A 23,127-nucleotide genomic window follows, 5' to 3' on the forward strand; every position below is an offset into this window, starting at 1 on the left:
ATAAATAGTCTCAGAAGTGAAAGCTCAGACAATAGAATTCATCCAATTCACACACGGTAATAGATATAAGTAGGCAGTAAAAAAGTGTGGTGTGATTTATGACTGTGTAGTGTGAAGTAATTATCTGGCCTAAGTGCTACTAAATGTTATTTAGGTGGAGAAATTCACCCAAATCTGCCAGGTGGGTTTAATTATACAGACAAAATGTTGTGTGTGACAAAAGAACTGTTACTGCACATCGTTCTAGACACACTAACACAGTGAAACACGGTAACGTCATGCTAGCGAAAAAAAAATCATCAGCAGGGAAAAGGAAGTTGGCTGTGAAAGAAGACGATCCTGGGAGGAAGTTGCAAAACACTTTTACCTTCAAGCAGGACAATGACCCTAAACATATCATTGTCCTCACTTACAATCACTTAAAATCCACTGTCCTGTAGTCTGTAAATGTATCCCTTCTCTAGCATGCCTCACATAATTAACTGAATTACCTTCTCAGCATGTCATCAAGTTCTGCAGAGACCTAGTAGTGAGCCAATCAATTAATTCAGGTACATTTTAACAGAGATGCATCTAAAAAATTGAGAGCAGGGACTTTTGAGGACTGGAGACAGAAAAGAAATCATACTGAGATGTAACAATTGTTTGCCACGTCATTTTTCTTCCACTTCACGATGATGCACTGCTTTGTATTGGTCAGTCGCATAAGATTCCAATATAACATATTAATGTTTGTAACGTGACAACCGTTGTGCTTTTTACAGCTTTGAAATGCACAATAGATTCCAGAAGAATGCTGAGTAGGTTTACCACTGTGCAGCCATTGTGCAGGTTATGCTGGTCCTTATGAGCGTGGGCACAGAAGTCCATGCAAGCTGTAATTCCAGAGAAGGGACGGCCTTCCTTCAAACCCAGCCTGCACTCCGGAGCTCGCTGCTCTGCCGCACACTGAAGTGGAGGGTGGAAAAAAAACAACTTATAAACTCATTAAAGAAAGGGACCATTTAATGAACTTAAGTTCCTTGCAGTATTGAGTTTGGGTCCTGGTTAGTTAGCGTTTTAGTTTTATAAGCTTGACAAAAAAATAAAAATCAACCAAAGTAGAATTGGATTAATACAGTACAAGCAAAACACTTGAAGAGTAGGTGTTTGACATAAGTTGGTGATCTGGCCTGTGCAAACACACCTGGTTGCTGTACGCCTGTGGAGCCAGTCGCTTGTACAACGGAGCCACCTCAGTTGCCAGATTTTGGAAGTTGTCCCTGAGTTTTTCCTCCTGACAAGGAAAACGCATTAAAGACATCAGAAACTCCACAGATTTCCAGGTTTGGAATAGCATTGCTTCGAAATTGGTGGTTTTGATTTGATGTGCACCTCTTCGGGATGATCTCCTTGTAGCCGGAACTTGCGTGGCGTCTTGCTTCGGGCGTACTTACAGCCATTAAAGTACATGCTCCAGGAGCAGCCAAATGAGAAGGAAGCTCCACACTTTTCAGAGTCTTTTCCCTGACAGGCACAGGTACGACTGCAAGGGCGACAGAGACCACAAACTCTCAACTTCACTCACAACTGTTAGGTACCCAGTGAATTATAAACTTATTTTTCACACTTGATAAACATGTCAGTGGAGAACATTGGGCTGCTGCTGGTCAGTTTTACTGCAGCATTATAAAAATGTTTGCTGTAGAAGTCTTTTGCGTAATGAGGTGCCATTACGAAATACGCTGTGCAAACAATGCTGATTTAGAGAAGTATATTTTCTTTATTTTTTATGGTATGACAGTGAATGTTTCTATATCAACTCTGTAATGGACGCCTGCCTATAGACTATAGTCTAGAGCCCAAGTTGATTCAATGTCAATAACAAACCTGACATAGATGTCATTTCTGATTCAGATATCTGGCTAAGGTCACTGATCAAGATGTTGTTGTCCTGTATTGCTGAAAGGTTATATGTTTTACCTTAAAGCTAAAACACACATAAACTAATGAAAACTATTCTTACAGTATTCATAGATGCGCCTTTTCAATTTGCCAGATGACTTACAGTCTGCTGCCTTACATCACTTTCTGAGATCAGTTAGCTATGCTAATGACACCAGCACCACAAATAAGTCTTTAAAATCAAAAATGTCACCAGAATGTGTTTTTGAATTTCTTTCACTGATATTGCAATCATAAGCTGCATTTTTTTTAAGTTATGCCAAACATTTACAGAAAATCTACTTGCTCAATTACTTTTGTTGCTGGGTGTGGCAGCATTTTACATCATTCTACCAGCATATTAAATCTCAGTAGAGTCCAAAAGTTGAAGCTTTTTTAAACTTCCATAATAGTCAGAAGCACATTGAATCAAGCATTTGCGATGTTATAAAAATACAGAACCACAGTGTGGTGTTTTCACTTTTACAAGCCTACTCACTCGTCATTGAGCCCGCAGCGCCGGCTGGTGGGGTTGCCATACTTAGTGAGGGTGTCTGTCACCTCGTGGTAAAGCTTGTCGGCCAGGGATTTTGGGATGCCTTCCCAGGCTAAAATAACAACGATGATGACTGCGTTGGCACAGTGGTGGCCGGCACGCTGACGCACCAGGCACAGGAGTTTTTCTTTGTCGCTGCCTCGACGAATCACCTGGCGAGAGATTGAATTCGGCATAGCTTTCATTCCATGTTTAATCAAAAATAAAACACACAGTAACTACAAGTTAGTGTCAGTTTTGTAGTTGCTTTGTTTGTCCAGTAGATGTCCAGCACGCATAAATTATCTACTGAGGAAAGAGTAGATCACAATTACAAGAAAGCTTCTGCCCTAAATATATACAGTCATTTTACCCAAATATTTATATACACTGTGTACAAAAACATAGCCTTTTTTCACACTGTGCAACTTTAAATCAGATTAAACTGCACCTACTTCAGATCAGGTAGAAATACTAAAATTGTGTCAATTTGCAAAATGTCAGAATAAACAAGATAAGATTTTAGAGATTTTTTTCAGAGTGGTATGTGTGTAATGACAGTCTGTTCATACCAATATATTTTCACCCATTTCCTATGTTTTCTTATTTGTTGTCCTATGACTGGATATTCCTGTGGTGTCTGTGTTTGTAATGTAACTGATTTAATTGTTTGAACAGATGTCAGTGGGACCCTCAGGCATTTGGATGTTGTACCTAAAGGATGAACCAGACTTCTGCAGCTCCATAATTCTCTTCTTGAAAACTTCCTGGATTTCTTTAGATTTTTTTCCCACCATGACACACAAAGAAGCATGCAGCATTTAAGATGTCCCCTTAAAATAAATCCATAGATGGGCCTCCATTTGGCTCAGTTGTTGTGAGTTAACTAATCCACCTTTTATGAAGCTGCAACTTCATCTACTGGGCTTTTCAGAACGGTTCACTTTATGTGAATTTCACACATAATGTGAATTTCCTCTGCATCCTCCAAAATATGCACAAATACACATTCCTTTCACACAAATCACAAGTTAATTTCCTGTCACAGTTGCTAAGGGGGGTCAAACATTACAGAGCACCTCTGCTTTTTCAAATGTTCACTGGATTATAAGACTATCAGAGCAATATTCAAGAGTCTGAGGAAGACTTGAGTGTTTTATGAAACGTTGACGGTTATCCCACATAGATTGTGTCCTGGCTTCTACTACACAGCGGAAGTGATGTAGTTCTACTTACCCACTTGGCAATAGGACAACCATGGGAGCTCTTCCCCTCTTTGCCTGTGTACACCACCTTCTCAATTCGAACCGCTTCTCCCTTCTCTCCGTATCTGCAAAGACGAAAATAAACAGTTTAGCTATAGTTTGCAAATGACAGAACAATGGAAAAGTCAATGTTAAGTTTGGTAGAACTTCGTCACCTGCATTTGATTAGGGTTAGCCTAATGGACACCAATGTTTTGAAGTGTCATGTTTTTTGTTTTTTTTTCAAACTTTCTTTATTGAATTTTACAGCTTGACATACATCAAACATTAGTACAATGAAAACACGGTAGTTATAGATAGAGAGAAGAGGAAGTTCAAGCTGATTTCTCCCAGAACCCAACCCACCCCATCCAGGTCTAAGCACAAGACAAACAGCCAGCAGAGATCCAGTCCCTGCAACAGCTTCTAGCAACACGACATTCACACACATCTATCCATACACATTCCAAAGGAGGCAGAAAAAGAAATAAAGAAAAAATAATACTGATACTAAGTAAATAAATGAATATATATTTTACGTTCGTACTAGTAAATTACACAAATATACAAAGAGAAAAATAAAATAAAAATAAATAAATTATAAGACAAAGAATATATATCGGTTAAAAACAAAAGAATTGGATATCGATGAGAAGGCCTACAGATAATTTAATTTCCTTCTGAATCAGGTAGCAAAGTCATGGTACCCACTACAGATAGGAAAGGTCTCCAAGTCTCCATAAATTTACTGGTGGAACCCTTAAGTGAAAATCTGAGTTTTTCCAGTTTCAGGTTGTAAAGAACTTCTCTGACCCAGTGGTCATGAGACGGGGGGACGTTTAGTTTCCATCTAAGTGAAGTGTCATGTTTTTAAAACATTAACATTAGGTTATAGTATTTCTTCAGTATGAAATCATTTTTATTCAAATATAAAGTAACTTTAAAATAAGAGATTGTAACATTTTTAGATGGGTTGGAAAAATAACATGAAATTTATTGTTTGCCTACAGGAGAACCAACCAGTAGACTGCCAGGCTAATGCTATCTTGAAATGATTTATGACAGAAAAACTATGAGATTCAAGGAAGCAGTAAGTAGAAAGCATGCCTGATGTGATGCTACAAGGCACTGCTATAGACGAAGCTGACGTCAGCTTGTTCGGTGGTTGCATGGTTACTGTATCCTCTAGTGTCCTCTAGTATCATTTAATAAACATACTTTAAATAAATAAATTAAAAATGATAAATGTTTAATTAAGAAGAATCTGTATTCTTTTTTTATTTGCTATTCTAAACAATGGGTGAAATCTCATTGGCTAGCTCACGAGGCACACCACATGTGATAGATAGTTCATCATACATAATTGTACAAAGAAGCAGTTTACAGAATGATTACCTTTTGAATTACTTGTATGTATTTTATATTATTTCACTTCAGAACTTTCTTCGTTTCACATTGTATTACAGTCACGAAGCAATGCTTCCATGGGGATTATTGAATGATATGATAACAAATGAATATGTGTTGTTCAGTGTTCAAAAAAGAAGAGTGAATTTTGGGTAATGTGTTTTATGAATGTCTACAAATGTGATCTAAAGTGTTTTAACTCTGTCGACAAATTAGATAGATTGGCAAAACATATCAACCAAGGACAACTTAAATAACTTGACAGAACAAATATCACGGGTTGTTTCTTTAAATTTAACACAAAATCACCCTTTTAATGACTAATGCAGTCTCAAAGGTACTCATCACCCTTACCTCCCTTATCTCTTTACAGTACACAGGAAGCAAAGCTCCCACAGAACTTCACTGACTCACCACCAGGCTTCACTGTAGATTTTGTGTTCTTTTTAGAGTATGCTTCATTCCTCCTCCTCCAGACCTGCCACTGATCTAAAGTCCCCAAGTATTCCTATTTTTATTCACAATTCCACTACAAAATCTCAAAACACCTATTTGGCTCATTCAAACAGTTGTAATCTAATCTGAGCTGATTTTATTTTTGGCTCAGTTCTTGGGGTGCAGACATGGAACCCTTCAGTCTTAAAAGGGAAACTGAAAACTTAGTGCCTGCTGCCGCCAAGCTGCAAGTCTGTAGTGTTCAGTCAAGGGTTTTTGACAACATGAGTGGCTTGGAATGTGTATTTAAGTCTCACCTCTGATGGCAGACATTGATGGCTTCCCGTTTACTGTCATGTCCACATGGTGTAGTCACAGTTCCTGGAAGTTTAGAACTTGCAAGTATTATGCTTCCCACGGGTTATTTTAGGCTATCTTTACAGGAGATGGCTGCCTGGAATCTGTTTTTCAGATGTTGATTGGGGAAAAGTTCCACATTTGTCATCTGCTGTTGTCATGCCAGGCCACTAGATGGCACTGTGATTTTAGTATGTCATTGAAGGAGAAGTGCTTTTGTTAACAGTGACCCATCTCAAATTCCCATTGAAGAAGTGCTCATGTAACACATATATTCCAAGTCAGGAATTGTGTTAAACTGATCACGTTAAGTAACACACAGCACAATGCTAGCCATGATTGTTTCTGTTGTTATCTGCCAGATCTTATGTAGAATAAACCCTACAGCTGTGCGTTCTGAGCATGTGCGCTTTCACACCTGCAGAGTAGTTCTCACCTCTGCAGTGGGTGTTACAGGAAAGTTTCACTGGTTTCTAAAAGTACCGGAGTAAGAGACTCCAGTCAGTGGTGGTGTGTAAAAGCGCGGCTGGATCGCAACAAAAATGTTAAGGTTTAACTGCAGAGCGGCTCCGTGTCGACGGGTTCTCAGGGTCTTTTCTATCTTTTTGTTTCCTTATCCACGTTTGTGCAACTCAACAATCACTTCTCTAAACTTTTTGAAGTTCAGAGAATATGACTAAGACTTCTGTCTTAGTCATATTTCTAACACGCAATGAAACACTACCATGACCACCACAAATATTAAAGATTTACCATAGTTTTCCAAAGTAGGATTTTAAAATGAATTTGAATAAAATATTAGCCAAATTAGTTTAATTTAACTATTCAAACACCTGAACAATTGTAAATTTTGTCAATAAACTTAACTTGCAGTGAGAAAATGAAACCCTGACGTTTCTTGCCCATGTCTGGAAAAGTGTGTAGAGACATAGAGCCACCATTACATGACTGAACTCTGCTACAGTAGCTGGGGTGAAGTGTGTGTTCACAGGACTCTGAGATATTCACACAAAAACGGCAGAGTTACCCAGAACCCACAGGTTTCTGCACAGCAGCCAGCATCAGGGATAACACATGGAGACATGACTGTGCTGATTTCAGTGTCACGTGAACGCACGAAGTATTGAGTACTGTACGGAGTATAGTTTCCGGGGGGAGGGTGGTGTTCTCCTGTTAGGTGTGCAGGAGGAGGAATGGAGGTCGGAGGTTTGTTCTGGGGAGGGGTCAGTTCATCAGAACCTGTCACATGTCCGTTCACAGCTCATATCAGGTCGCCCCCCACTCCCACGCCACCCCCAGCTGGATACCTGCCATTGTGAAACCCGCAGCCCTGAGTAGATTTGGCGTGACAGTGAGGACAAGGGGCTCCTGCTGAATAGGAGTCACCCTGCAGTAGCTGAGAGGGCCTGGGGATTAATGGCCGTTACCACAGGGATGGGCCTGCTCGGTTCAGAGGTGGGTCAAAGGTCAAGGCAGGGACAATGGGGTCTGGGCATCTTGCGTCATTTCTGGAACAACAAAGAGTGGGCTCTGGTGTAAACCCCCGTTCCACCCAGTCCTGAAAGTTAAAGGCTGAAATGAACCTCTTAACCTTTTGAAAAGTTAAACTGTGTCATCATTTAGAAGCAAGACAACAGACCGTGTTCAATAATAATGCTATTCCTAACAACATAGAATACGGTGAATACAGTGCATATGACACTAATGTCATGGTTTGTTTCAAAATTATGTAATAATCGCATCATTCAGTATCTATCCTTTCTCCCTTCTTGTTCTCATTCTCAGCTGTTCTGCTGCTATACGCAACACACTTCTTTCTAATGCTGATGATGCTTATATCTCTCGTTCCTCCAACGAGATTCTGGGTCACGGATTCCCCGGGGACAAAACAAGAGGAGGCGGAGGGAAAGAGGAGAGAGAGAGAGGGAGGCAAAAGCATGCAGGAGCAAGTGGTAGAAAGGGAGAAATGGCACACCTCATCTCCATCAAACTTCGTATGGAGGCTACTGTAGGTCCCGACCCCAGGTGATTGTAGTACGGCCCTTCATCTTTCTCCAGGATATGTTCTTGGGAGAGAGAAAGTACAGGATAAGGTTTACACACACACATAAATATATCTAATAATACAAGAAAATATATTTAAATATAACAAAATATCCCCAAATGACAACAATTAGTTTTCTTACACTACTGTGAACAGCAGAGGGCATTGTGCTTTGCTTTATAGATTCTTGTCATTTCTTTTCAAATATGTTACTTGAAATAATGTTTTTGCATGAAAACCTTTATTTTTTCCAAAAACTTTTTTTTTCTAAACTTTGAGGGAATAATGTTTTTTCCGCATAGACAGACTAGAGTTGATAAAAAGGTGGACTGAGGTACACACAGGGTAATCCTCAAAGAAAATCTGTTGGTTGTCTGCGACAGACTCTTCCAGCAGGACAACAACCCTCAACAATCAACCAGAGATAGAATGGAATAGTTTTATTAAAGCACAACCAATCTGACTAAAATTGAGCTTTTTGTTTCACAGCTGTAATAACTGAAATAGTTGTGTACTGTCTTTACTGTTCTGCAGCTGGTATGCCTTAAAAAAAAAAAAACCTCAGTGGCATCATCTTTGAAGCTGAGGCTGAAATAGTATGCACATGATTACAACATCTAGTTCATACCAACACACAGGAGGATGTATATGTACTCCCCCATGCAAAGATAGTGGTGTGTGAATGTAGGGTGAGGCCTGCTGTTTGAAGCTTGCACTGTGTCAGTGTGAATGACATGTACTGCTGTGTTTGATCCTAGATCATCCACCAGCCAGGTGAATTTCTACCTCAGACTGTACTGGACCGCTCTGAAACGGTGCTACATGTGGGAACCACTACTTTGCTTTCACCAGTGCGCAGAGTGCATAGCAGCTAACTCTATAATTTTGTCCAAATGTAAATTCTTTATCAGATCACTATCTGAGCAATGTGCAGTTCTCAGATATGTGTGTGTTTCTGGTTAAAAAGGCAAAGTGAGGTCACATTCTCTTGGCAGTACATGGAGGAAACAAGGTGTGGCTCATGGGAGGGAGTAGAGGAGTCATACCATATTCTTGTGTGAAAATACTAGAGGTGTGTGTGTGTGCGGGGGGTGGGGGGTGTGTGTGCTCAAATTATGGTTTTTAAAGCTATAACTATGTCTCTAGAAGCTGTTTAATTCTGGTGTGGTTGCATCCTGCAGAGAGCTGATTAGATACTGGATCAGGAAACTACTGACACGCTTAAACTTTGATTATTGTCAATAAAATGCTGTAAATTTCTTTATAACTTTCCTGGGAATCCTCAACTGAATTGCTAAGTTATTCAGACAGCAGCTTCGGCTACTGTCCTGATGAAGAGGCTGCATGATTTTAAGAAAACCTCAGAATGTGAAATCAGGAGTTGGAATAACTCTATTCAACTGGGAAAATGTATTATTGGAGTGATGAGTGTCAATGCATGGCATTTTAAACCCAATAGCAAAACGTAGAATCCAAAGTAATCTTTTGCAATTGCGATTCTGCTCTTACATTGTCATGATGACTGAGAATCAAAATATTTTAAATATGGTTAAGGTGGATCACTTATGCAGACCAAGAAGTAAAGGTGGCTACAAAAAATATGTATGCTCAGATTACATTTCTAACTTAAATGTATCTCCGCACCTCGATGTCTCTCTGCAATACTTTAAAGCTTTCTGTCCACTGACAGAAACCTGTCAAAATCTGTGCACACACTTACCCACACAGGTACAGGTTGGGAACTCTGACTGTGGATCCCTGATCGGAGTATCCAGCAGGTTCTTGGTAGGGGTGTCTAGGTAGCGCAAGGGGGAGTCTAGAAAGCCTTTTAGAGATGGTGAGGAATTTAGGCCATCCTTTACCGGCGTGCCCTCCTCAGAGTAGCATGTGGTGGATAGTACCGCTAATTCTCCTGAAGCTTCAATTTTAATTCGCTTAGGCAGTGGAGAGTCTTGCATGCCCAGTGCTTCCTCTAACATTCTTTGCTGCAGCTGCTGCTTGTCCAAAATAGTCTCCTGGTTCTGAGAAACATTGACAGGCCTTGTATGTTCACGGCCCTCATTGGAAGGCTGACTAACTGTTAATTCACTTTGGGTATCAGAGTCACTCTTGCTAATTTCCATTTTCTGATCGTCTGATTGAGGTGTGTTGTTGGCTTGAGGAGTAGGGATTGAGGAGACAGACTGGGTGGTGTTAGATGATGCTAGACTGAGGTCTTGAGGACTGATCAGGGATTGATTCGCTAGTGTAGGGGCCGGAGTGGTCTCCTCCTTGCACGGACTTGCGGACGTGTCTGGGGCCAAGTTTCCAAATTCAGCCTCGAACTGGCGGATCAGCTCTTCGTACTTTGGATCTATGTTAATGAGTTTCTGCAGCGGCGAGGTGTTGGATGGAGTTGTGGAGGTCACAGATGTGGCATTGCTGGTGTTGGTGGAGGTTAAATTGATGCTTGCTTCTTCTGATTTTGAGATGGCTGAAAGAACCACAGATGTGGACGAGGGGTCCGTGATAGCTGGAGCGTTTCCCGTTGTAACATTGGAAGAAGGAGTTAGAGAGGTGTTGGAAATGCATACCTGAGATTGTTCTGGGGCAGGGAGACCTGCTGCAGAAGCCTGAGCGGAGTTACGGAGGAGGGCCAAAGGGTTGAGAGAGCATATTTGGGAATTGGTCAAGGATGGGGATGTGTCCTTCATGTGAACTGGTGGTTTTTGTATAGCAATTTGAGCCTGAGGGAGGAAGGTTGGCATGGAGGCTTTCTGCTTGTTCTTCTTGATGATTATCTGTTTGGGCTTGGAAAGAGCAGGACCTATAGCCATTACACCCACTGATTTTATAACAGAAGACCCGTGGGTGTTTTTCCTCCTCTTGGGTTCCTGTTTGATTGGTAGAACTGACATACCTTCAGCATCCATCTGGGGCCACCATTTTTTCAAGTCTTGACATGTCATAGGTGCACGTGAGCTTGGTACTCCAAAGCCAGGTGGTTGGGTAGAGAACAGGTTCCTCCTGTGATGGAGGTGATGTTGTAGAGCTGCCTGAGTGGAGTGACGTATGGCTGCTTGGCCAGGAGACATAGGATTTCCAGGGTAATGCTGACCCTGCTGTTGACCATTAGACATTTCATAACGTCCAGTTGAGGAAGTGTGATGATAATGCTCACCAGAGTCTGGCTCTTGTTTTATTCTGCCCTGGACCTGAATGCCACCATTCTGATTCAAGCTAAGCTGCTGTGTGAGGGGAAGCTTGAAAGAAGCATTTTTCAACTTGGTGTCACCGAGCAGCTGTTTAAGCTCTGACATGGGGTCTGAGCTATTTGGAGGAGCAGTTGCAAAGTGAGCATGGGGCTCAGGCTTTCTGAACATCCATGGATTCCTCTGTTCAGGATCTCTGTCAGAGCCCTGCCTCCACTGCTGCGGATTAGGACTGAAACCTGGAGCTTTTCCCTGACCTGGAAATGGAGAGGTAGAGGATGGGAGAGGAGAAGCATGGCCTGGCTGGCCCTGGGACTGGGGCCTATGGTGTTCGTAAGATGCTGCACCCTGCTGGTTGGGATGCAGCCCTGGAGGGACAGACTGGGATCGTGATGATGAGTTGTTGTTAAGAGAGGAAGGGATCAAACTAGGTGTGTTTTGGTGGTTATGAAAGTTGTTTCGGAAAACCTGACCTGGAGCACTGACTAGTTGAGGGCTGGATAACTGTGTGAGTGCATCTATCGCAAGGGCAGTCTGAAGACTGATGTTTTTCTCCTTGGCTATGGAGAGCACCTGGGGGGAGCAAGGAATAGGGGGTTTGGAGGAGGGCACTTGGTCTTGGTGAGAGTACTGATTAACTTCCTGTTGCTGTTGCAAACATGAAGTGGACATATGGTGGGCACCATTCACTTGTTGGTACGTCTGATGTTGATGTGGCAAATGGGGTTGCTCCAAATGTGGGGCCTCATCACCCATTTTGTGAGATCCTTGATCCCTTCTAGTTGCTAATTTAATTTTCTTTTCCAACCACTCCAGGTAGTCTGGACAACCATGCCCATCACAGTTGCAATTAGGGGGCTTGTGCCCATGTTTAGCTTGGCTCAGTGCTGCCTGTAAGATGTCAAGGTCTTCCAAAGGTTCGCAGCTTGTTTCAGGAGCACCTGCAGAGACTCTAGAATGAGCACCATCAGCATGTGTCTCTTGGGTGAACTTCTCATATAACTTGGCTGTATTAGGTTGCAGGACAAGGCAAGATGAAGAGGAAGAAGGAGGCAAAGCGCTAGCCGTAGCAGAAAACGCTACCAGATTCTGGGCATCTTCTATATCTGCATAGTGGACTCCCTCAGCAGGGGTTGTACCACTACTGCTGCTCCAGCATGATTGCTGCTGTTGGGTCTCATTGACCTTGCTATGTCCTGGCACCCAGCGTTGCCTTTCAGGCACACCTCCTGCCCTCTGCTCGCCTGTTTCCATAGATGCCTCATCATTGTTATGGTAGGGGTTCACCCCATTGGCCAAATCCAGGCTCAACGCGCCTTCCTGGAGGCGGTCGTGTGAACCAATTTCCATCTGGCCTCCGTTTGTGAGGCCATCCACTGTAGTGACTTTGTGAACAGTCTGAAAGACAAAAATGCAGAGTGGTAAGTAAAGCTGTGCAAAGCAAAGCAACATTATACACTCACAAAATAAGTGGTACAAATAAGAAGTATTGAGCTGATTATGTTCAGTTGTTTATATCACAAATATGGATATGAAAATGTTTTAACATCTTGTACATCAGTAATAGAGAGACAACCGAGTAAAAGAGTGATTCCATTTTTTCAGGATCAATCCAAGGTTTCATTGGAGCTTTTCCCTGACTTGATTTTACATATTCAGTACTTTCAGTATTACAGAGCATTCAAGATCAAATCAATGAAGACAGATATGAGCCAAATTATCCACCATAGAGTGGTTTTACATCAGGCACAAAACGAGTCCACACTCTCACATGTAGCACAACAGTATCACATTTGGACACTGTGCTTTAGATCAGTTGGGTTATGCAAAGCAGGCAGCTGAGCTAGATACACACTGATAAACGGCGAGGACTGAAAAGTAGACGGACACTACCTGCCTCATTTTTTATTTATAGGAAAAATATTTTCAGCCCAAATTTATTTGTACCCCTGGCAGATTAAGAACTAAACATATTTTTACTCAACCAATAAATCTGTTTCAGCTAGGAAATGAGATGAGCATCTACAACAATGCTAGAAAAGTATTAATTTTTGAAAACCTATTTATACTCTTCTTAAGAATCAATAGGAAACTTTTACTTATTCTCACTCTCACAGCTGTCAAAGTAGGACTGGACTTTATTAGAAAAATATGTAATTGCAATAACTATACCAGTTATGATCAAAGCTCATTTGTATGGGTATGGTCATGTATGGTCATTAAAGCCAGTTAAACTCTATTCAAATGCTGAAATACATAATGGTTATGCAGTGAGTGAATGCATGACATAAATTATAATGTCTGACTAAATATTGCATCCAATGAGTCTTTAGTGATTGCATTTCAAAATACTGTGCAGCTCTAAATCAAACTATTCTCCACTGAAATTTTTGATGTCTTATCCAGGGTTGCACCGATTTCAGTTTTCTGGCTGATCATTGATCACCGACCTGCTGATTTCAATTTTAGCCAATCCCGATTTTTTTAGTTTCCATCTCCCCTATAGTGCAAAAGTTGCAAAGTTGACAGGAGGAAGATGATCAGTTTTTCATGTATCTGCCGAACACCAATCTTCCAAAATTAAGGAAATTGAAGAAAATGTATTGGCACTTAGCTCCCGCCACTGATTCTCTATGAGTTTGGATTCTCTCTGCTTTCCTCCTAAACATTAATACTACCTTTAGTGATAAGAAACATGTCGTTAAAATAAGTAGATTGTTTTGAACTTAAACCTAGCAGGGTATCAATGATGTTAGACTGTAGCCTATCAATAATAATACATAGAACAAAAATAAACAATACAATTTTATTTTTGAGCTCTTTATGTAAACATCATCACATTAGTTATGAAGCAGCAGTGATGGCAGTCTAACATACTTTTCAATCCGAGATGACAGGTTGTCTGTAAGACAGTGGAACATTTTGTCCAAGCACAGCCTTGTGTTGAAATATTACTGTTACTCAGTCATGACAGTCACATTAAGGGATTATCCATTTGTTGCACAATTATCCATTCACTTGATTATCTCAGTTAATAAATATGTTACCTCAACTTACAAATTAACAGCGATAAAAAAAATAAAAAAAGAATTTCAGGTGTTACTAGCCTACTGGAGGTAATGATGACAAGAAATGTAAGAAGTTCACTTTAACAAAAAAAAAAGCCTAAGAAAAAAATACTAGGAGAATCAGATAAAGTGAAAATGGTGAAGTACTGTACATGTTGTTGCATCACTTGACCTAGAAGACCTCCTCTTCATCAGTCAAACTTGACTGGGCCTGATTCTTTTAGGAATAACCTCCTTTAACAGCAGAGGGAATTCAAAGGGTTCTTCAAACTATAAGATTTACAAGGATAAATAATTGAGAGTTTTGTTCATGTAAAGCTTGTTTTTAACTACTGTAGTGATTGTCCAGGAAAAGATCTGCTCTGTGCATAAGCACTAAGAGAAATAGATGTGGAAAATCATTTCCTTTTTTTCAAGCAACAGGTACAGTGACTTTTTACAGCCCAGAGGCAGGTTCAGCTGGTTTAAGGTCTTTCCAGGTGTGAGACTTATCATGAGCTGACAGTACAGTCACATATCCAACTTACCCTGCATTTGAAAACCAATAAGTCACCATGTTGGGAGCTCCAAATTTCTAAGTATTTCATTTGTATCCTAGACGGTTTCTTGAAGTCTCACTTATTTTACATTATTATCTACAAGTCCCAAGAGCCAGCAAATAAATATAATTCAAGGACAGGTTCAGAAATCATTGACAGAGTTCATGTTGTGTCTAAACAGTGTATTCCAACATGCTCAATGGCCCTTGTGAAAAAGAAACACGGACAGAGTTACTAGTTACTTTAGAACTAACGCAGAAAGCCAACAGACGGGAGAGTTATTCAATGTTCTGGAAAATCTTGTGATCAACTTTTAGGTTTAACAGCTCTGGTGTCAGACCAGCCGGAAACTTAAACCTACGATGAATTAATGTACTGCCAGGTCATGGAAGCAAACACTCTATGGTGTGGAAGTTGGTATGGTGGGAAGAACACTCAACGTTAGCTGTTTTACATTTTACTGGGTTGTTTAAAAGAAATTTGTATCTTCTGCAGAGGCATGTGGGCAGTTCCTTCAGGTTGAAGAGAGCTAGACTTTGGCAAACGTCAGCCATTTCACTCCTAAGCCACCTTGTTCTGTCATAGTTCTGTACAGACATCAGATTTTAGCTTTATCAGCTTATCTTTATAAGATAAGCATCCCGGCATCAGATGGGAACCAACTGCTGTTGTCACAGTAAGTTGGTTTCTCCATCCAACTTGTTGGGGAACATACTTCTGGAAATTGTTTTCTCTCTAGCTGCTAGAAAATTCTTCTTCTGTACTGCACTTCATTAGAGAAGGAAACTCAAAAAATAAGATTTGATTGTCTAAGTATGTGATTATTTTTAATGTGATCAATATATTTTGACTGATGTTGACAGTTTCCCTGTTAAACATATTTCTTTTGTGGTAAATGTACATTATAAAATTCCCAAAGTCCTAATCATTAGCTCTGTTTCCATCTTATTGTCACAAGAATTTTGAGCAATCAGTCATGTAAGATAAATATTTGCTACATCAGAACTGAAATTTTTTTTTTTGGAAAAGCTAAAAAACTCTCACCTCAAGCAAGTGTGAAAACTGTTTTGCGAAATGGAGGAAGTTACTTTGACCTTTTCTAATGAGAAACTTCAAAATATGCATTGTACACAAAAAATTGATGGAAACGTCTTTGTTTTCAATTGCTATTGACATGTTTTACAGTGACTTCTGTCTCACACAGTGTGATGTTTTTACTAATACAAATAAACAAGAATGTTAGAACGAACATTGTTTTAGAGCGCGTATACTGACCACAAATCTTTGATCAGTACACATATATCATCACTCATAAAATATACTAGAAACTGCCAAGATACACTAGACAATCGTTCACTGCTTTACCAAAAGCAAGGAAACATTTTGCTTGTTCAAAGTTCTTTGCCAAAAAACATGTGGTAAATAAATCAAAAACTAGACTCCTACTTCTCACTGAAGGTCTTACACTCAATACCAATGTGAAGTGATATGGAGCGAGGTGAATCCACTAGGATCCTTCCAAGTCCTAGCATTGCATGACGGTAGAAGTGAGTCTAACATTGAGCTTCCCCATCTTTGAATATTATTGAAATGAGTCTTTGAAGTGGGTAATTACTGGACAGGCAGTGTGCTTGTGTCTTTTGAATCCACCTTCTGTGCTGGGGGTTCCTGGGTGGGTGGAGGGGTGGCGTCAAACAGCCGGCATGTAATACGTGAGAGGCCCCATGTCTGTACTATCAGCGGCATCAGATGGGAAAGAGGAAGGCGGGGGGGAGGTAGTGTGCGGCAGTTATGAGAACTGCAGTGTGTTGAAACAGGCTGACTGCAGGGGTGCACAGTCTAACATCCCACAACCATGTACTGTCAGTCACACTGACACTCTCCTTTCCTGTTTTTCTGTTACACAAACCTGTGGGGGGTTTACTTCTCTTAAGTTGGAAGTTTAGAATGACTGTAATTTAGATAACCAATGTAGAGAAGGTTACACCTCACCAAATATTATTCAGTGCATGCATGCTGAATTCTCATAGCCTGAGCTTTAATTGTATTTGAAGGGACTTCTAATTGAAAAGTGCTGACATCTGCTCTAATTTTCACCTGTGATGCTCCCTAATGGACTGAACAGACCACATGAAAAATATTTATACCACGACAGAGCTGAGAGCCTTCGTCCTTTCCTAAATGCCTCCCTTTATTTTACTTGCAAACACACATAAACCATTGTGCCGACTTGACCCATGCCACAAAGTACCACACACGCATATATTTCCATCCAACCGGATCAAATCTACTCAAACCTGGTACACCAGACAAACTGGCTTGCCAGGTTTGTTTGAGAGAGAAACAAGTGCAGTTTAACTGACTCTCCACAAAAAAATGGAGGGAGGAGACAAAGCACTGGAGAATACTAGTTGTGGCACTGAGGGGGTTAAGTTCAGTTTCTGAGCAGACAGCTGAACCCAAATCCCACATACACAACACCACCCCATCCCCCTGCCTTGCCCCCACCCCTTCCTCGGCTGGCGTGACGAGCAGGAACATGAAGCAGAGACCCTGACAAAATTAAGCCGGCTGCGAGCCTCGAAGATCCACAACGCATACTTACGCCGTCCGAGGTGTCCAGACGGGGCTGCCGGGAAAAAAGAAGAGACCAGAGGAGGAGACGGAGAGGGGCATGAGACTTGCTTGCCGGTACGGTGATCCCCAAGCAATCTGTCCTTGCAGGGTTGTATTCCCTTTTTTTGTTGTTGTTTTATTCCTTGTCGTCTGTGCGGCACACAGACATGGCGAGTACCAAAACACGCATACACGCAGTCACGCGCACGCACGCAGCCAGCAACGCACGCAACCCACACCTCCCCCCGGCACGGCACGCACGTTACTCATTCTCTTGGCTCGTCTTAAAGCCAAAGCTTTCTGTTCTGTCCTTTTTCCTTTCTCATTATCTATGTCTGCTCCTCCCTTCCCTTTTTCAATATCCTCTTTCTCTCACTTGACTACACATGCAGTCGGCTTCTCTTTGCAGCCCCCACCTTCCCCTCTCTTTGCTTCCCTCCCTCCGTAACTCCCTCCCTCTTGTGCAGCCTCCCCCTCCATCTCCTCTCCTCTCTCTCTCGTCAGTGTGTGCTTAGTGAGAAGCCATTATCTGAGCCGCGGCAGGCACGTACGTACAATGCAATGGAGGAGTGTGCAGTAAGCTGAAACACAGAGAGCAGTGGGGGATAGTCGCTGGTAGCAGCAGCCTAGGAAACAGCTTGGTGCAGAGGAGCGCGTACCAATGAGAACATCTCTCTCTGACTATATCCACGCCCTCCAGTGCTGCTGCCTCTGTTGCATTCGATGGCATACATTGCAGGCTGTGTCTATCTCGAAAAAAATTACTATTTTGGTTTCATTCCTGCACCTCTGCTTTCAATGGCGGAGGCGAAACGGTGGCCGCCGAGCGAACAGATGATCTCAATTAAGAGGCAAAAGGGAAAAGAAGCAAAGAAAAGCAACACTATTTTCTATACGAGCTGCAAACATCCTCCGCTCTTCCTCACTGATTTTTTTCCATCCCTTGTTGGAGAGTCTAGTTTCGACAAAACTAGAAGTTGCCGGTAACGTCTTGATCATTCGGCGATCATATCAAATCACCATTTCTTGCAAACTCTTCAGTCTCCCACTTGTGGCTATAAACAAATCCTACTAATTGACAATACCTGCACAAGAGGGCTGGTAGATAAAGAGCAGGTTGCCTTGCTGGCCCATCCTCAACAATCCAAAGGATGCGGCTACGGTGAATGGGTTCCTTGGAGCATCTGATGTTAAGACCATGCATCAAACTCAATGAGGTCAACTAGTCCATCTATGCTGGGGGCAGAAAACAGAAACCTGATGAGAATCATACAATCGGGTAAAAAAGTGAACGCAATGGAGAGGAAACCTTCAAAAGCACTCTGACAACAGCGAGTAGGGGAGAAGGATGATTCTGGAGGAAGACAGTGAGGGAAGTCTGTAGAGACAAACTGGTCAGCTATAATTTTGACTTTCCTTAACTAGAAAGAAGGGCTTTGCAGAAAGAGGACATATAGACAGGATCGTCAGCTTGCAGCCAAATGAAGATAGCTGTCTCCAATAATCAACCCACTGCATTCGCAAATAGAGACAACCCAGAGCTTCTGTCTTCGCCAGTCTCCCAGCCTACAATAACACACACACCTCATATCGCTCTGCCTTAGCTTCACTGCCATTATCATAAACAGTCTCGCCGTGATAGCAGATTGTTTCCTCTCGCTCACTTGCTGGCTGACAGGCCTCGTCGTCCTCTCCTCTCTCCAAAGTACTGCCGGAGTTTAGAGAACCGATTTAACCAGGTAGACGAGGTGGAGGAAAGAGAAGGGACATAGCTGTCTCCCCATGCAGATCGCTCAGACCCCTGCTTGGTGTTTCTCTTACATTACTCAGCGTGTCAGCCAGCCACACTCTGCTATGACTGGATTAACTTCAGTTGTCTACCCCTGCTTTACTTATTCTGCTTTTCCCCAGCTCTCTTGGTCTCCCCAAATTTCTCATTTTCTCGTGCTTTTTCAACAGCCTCCGACTCCCTTTCTCGCTCAGTTCTTCTGTTCAGTTTCCTGAGCCTGCCCTCCTCCTGGTATAGCTCACTGCATTACAGCTCCGACATTTTCTGAGGCACCCGATCTAGACCGAACACCGCCTGCCTCCGTCGTTAACTCAAATATTCGTACAAAACGCACGCAGATGAGCACCAAACCAAAAGAGAAACACGGCGCAGCCGAAACTGTCAAAGACAAGGGGAGAGGAGAAGTAGAGCGCTGGGTCATGTGATGGCTGTTCACCAATCAGCAAGAGGGAGAGCAGAGAGTAAGAGAGGTAGGAAACACAGACAGTGATGACGCAACCGCCTCATCATCGATGTCTCCCACCAGGATGTTGCCTCCACCACTGGGTGGGCAGCAGTAATATTGGCTCAACTAACCCTTTCCGTGCTATCAACCAGCCCACACACCAACCGACACTTGAGTACACCCAACCGGGCTCGTGCTCACTCGCTTCGCTCGCTCACTCCCTCAGCTGCGGTGACACAGCGTTTCTAGCTCAAGACTCAACCTCTGTACCACACGCTCTCCGCCCACACCGTGCTGCGCACACTGAAAACAACAAGTCCATTTTACAGTCTTGGAATGCTGGCGTTCTTATCTCCCGTTTTGTTATTCTACAGTTTAATTGGGATGGGGGAAAAAAGGACTTCAGCTGAGATCAAAAGCAAATAAGAAAGCCATTAAAAGAGAATAATATCACGTGGCCGAGTAACACTAGAGGACTTTCAACAGCATGAACCCCAGAAAACCTGCCTCTGCCAATGCCTGGTGACAAAAATGCAGACCAAAAAATTAACATAAAGGGTGATGTCTCAGTCAGCCCACAGAAAATCATGAAAGACTCACACAACAAACAAAAACATTGTTCTCCTTTAGCCGTCCAGCACCGCTGGACACTGGAGTTGTGTACCCAGAAAGAGTGTATCAGGACATGACTTCATCTGGTGTAGGTTGTTGTTGTGAACGACAGACATATAATTGCTTCACCCTTTACTGCCTGTTGCATTTATGCTTGAAACTCACTTTGAAGTAGGAAAGAAATTTCTCTTCTGTGCTTGACAGACTTAGGAGTTCAGGAAAAATCATCAAACCACGTTTTCTTAGTTAACCTTGATAGTAAGGCTGCATATTATCATTGACAAATATATAACATCTGTAGTACTGTTTGTCTTTCTGCCATAAACAATGAATAAATGAAACACATTAACAGATCATGTGAAATGTCGTGATTATGTGTCGTGATAATACTTTGTTCACATATGACAAGGACATACTGTATGTTCAATTTAATCCTTTTGACCCCAATGAATATAAAACACAAAATGTTAGAGGCTATGTAGATCCTGAGAATAATTGCACCTATTTCCATGATAAACAGATATTGGGACTAATTAAATCTCATCAGATGTTCTCAAAAATCCACTTTAACTGTTGCAGCCTTCATACAAATTTAACAAACATAAAGAAGTACTTCCATCATTTGGATACTACATTTAGCGTCCCAGGAATGTCAGAAGCTTTAATTAAAAATGACCAAACAGATCATTTTGTAACAGATGGATATGAAATATATAAACAAAACAGAAAAACAAAAAATGGAGGAGGTGGGGCATCATGTGTACATAGAAAACTACACAGGAAACAGGGAGATAGCACAACAATAACGATAGACGATATAACGGCCAATTAAATTAGAAATGGAAAAAAGAAATAAAAATACTGAGTAGTTGCATTTATAGATCTTCTGGATTGATTGTTGAAATATTAACAGAATATATCTATAAGTCATGTACAAAAACTTATTCTTATCTGTTGATTTTAATATATATCTGTTAAACACAAAGACTCATAAACACAGAAAACTTCAAAAAATTTAAGGTAAATGAGCAGTTCTTGTGTATTTTAGTTGATATGTTAATAAATTAGCTTGAAGTGTAAAGATTGATCAGCATTTCATTTCTTACCATTAATGTTAATTATTTTGGTTTTAGATACTCTAAAAATATTGAAAATGAAGTTCCTTCAAAGATTCAAAAAACATTTTTTTTTAATGCTACTGCTATTTTTATTGGCTTTACAATCTGATTATTAACTTGATGTAATTACAACTGGATTGAATTAAAGGAAACAGATAGTAAATGAATGCAACATTAAAGACTTGGAGAAAATCAAAGTGTTTCTCCTAAAGGGCCAAAAGAGTCAGCAGCTCCTATAAAAGCTACCAATCATCCTGGGTGTCAAGCTTCCACAGTAGTGTGAACATTTTGGGTTCTTATCAGAAAGCGGTTTTAGTGACAGATTGACAGACAACACAGAAATGATTTAAAGGGAGTGTGTGAATACACTGACGAGTAAAACCATTAGCCGCTAATGACATTACAATGGGCATCTGATTAGCAGCTCCCTGTCAGATAGAACTACAGGATGACTCAGGACCGCTTTTGATTCTCTGCTGTTCAGACTTTTAAATATTCAGACTTATTAAACCATAACAGAATAACTCTGTTAGCAGAGATTCAGTAAAACAAACTTTCAAAATAAACTCAGTTGTAAAGCAAAAAAATAAGACAAAAGGATTCAAATTTTTTCAAAAAATATAGTAAACATCTTACATCATTCTTGTGTTTAATTTGTGAGCTGTGTGTTATCTCACCCAGAGTTAATGTCTAACTGTAACCTTGCCCTTTTTAATGCCTAACAGCAGTTAGAGGACTGTAACAATAATATACAGCTGCAGAGAGCAAACGCCAGACAAACCTGACTGAGATCCCTTCTAGTCGGTCCAGTAAGCCTTCCTGTCCATGCATGAACAAAGGTAACAGACAGTTTATGATCTAAAACTCAGATGTAGTTAATGTTTATGTATAGGGTTAGAGATAAGGGTTAGCTTTAGAGCATTATATAGGCACATTCTTCAACTGCAAAAGGCTCTAGAGGAAAGGTTTTAAAGTACATAAACAAAATGCGAGCTTACATATTAAAAAGGCAACAAGCAGAAAATACAATCTATAAAATTAGGGATCCCATTACAAATTCTTCATATTACAAAGTAAAAAAGACCCAACAATGTTCTGAAATGTTTTAAACACATCTATATAGTCAACCCAAAACAGATGTGACCAAACTTTTAATTGGACTGTGTAAAGTTTTTCAGGATGCTCTCCGGACTTCAGGAGATTATTAAAACAATAAATGTCACTTACATAAAACAAAAATGAGACAGGGAATCCAACCGCACTCTTTCAGGAGACATCTGGAAGAAATACTGTGGAGGACATATTATGATGTTTGTACTTTTGCAGAGCATTTGGATGGAAGTTATCACCCCGGTTCAGTAAAGCCACCGTACGGGTTCTTCCTGCTGCTGGAGGCTGCGTCACTCCCAGGAAGTTATCATTTATTTTGGGAATGTCCAAAAATAATTATTTTCTGCCAGCATATCTGTGCAGAACTAGAGACTATATTTGGTTTATACACTAAAATACTGTAATGTTAAAACTAAACATTTACTTGGAATACTGACTTTAGCAGGAAGAAAAGAAATTCCAAAGAAACGGCATAGTATACATGAATAATATAGCATCTATGATGTATTTGTGATGGAAAGAATCACTTTCTCAATGAGACTTTAGCAATCCACATTTGAAGGTGTCTGGAAAAATAGAAAATGTATTTTTCCCTCAGATGCTCTTCTTTTGTTTAGATCTCTCTTTTTTTTCTTTTCTCTTTCTTTCTGTGGTACAGAACGGTCACTTTCCTAAAATAATGGCCAAAGTCTTT

General features: G+C 41.0%; 1 protein-coding gene across 6 annotated transcripts in view; it reads right to left on the reverse strand.

The window, feature by feature from the left end:
• tet3 (tet methylcytosine dioxygenase 3) overlaps positions 1-23,127 on the reverse strand; it is a 51,114-nt gene that overhangs the window by 7,670 nt on the left and 20,317 nt on the right. For 3 of the 6 annotated variants that reach the window (XM_032579727.1, XM_032579728.1, XM_032579730.1), the window contains 7 exons: positions 9,666-12,534; positions 7,877-7,967; positions 3,695-3,788; positions 2,423-2,631; positions 1,375-1,525; positions 1,187-1,276; positions 811-948 (listed from right to left, as the gene is read on the reverse strand). In XM_032579727.1, coding sequence (XP_032435618.1) covers positions 811-948; positions 1,187-1,276; positions 1,375-1,525; positions 2,423-2,631; positions 3,695-3,788; positions 7,877-7,967; positions 9,666-12,534 — 3,642 coding nt within the window. Of the gene's footprint in view, positions 1-810; positions 949-1,186; positions 1,277-1,374; positions 1,526-2,422; positions 2,632-3,694; positions 3,789-7,876; positions 7,968-9,665; positions 12,535-16,393; positions 17,150-17,348; positions 17,782-18,444; positions 19,642-23,127 lie in introns of those variants that run through there. The other 3 variants (XM_032579732.1, XM_032579731.1, XM_032579729.1) reach the window with 3 other exon arrangements.

Source organism: Xiphophorus hellerii, chromosome 12 (genome assembly GCF_003331165.1).
Source record: "Xiphophorus hellerii strain 12219 chromosome 12, Xiphophorus_hellerii-4.1, whole genome shotgun sequence".
Taxonomy (NCBI): Eukaryota; Metazoa; Chordata; class Actinopteri; order Cyprinodontiformes; family Poeciliidae; genus Xiphophorus; species Xiphophorus hellerii.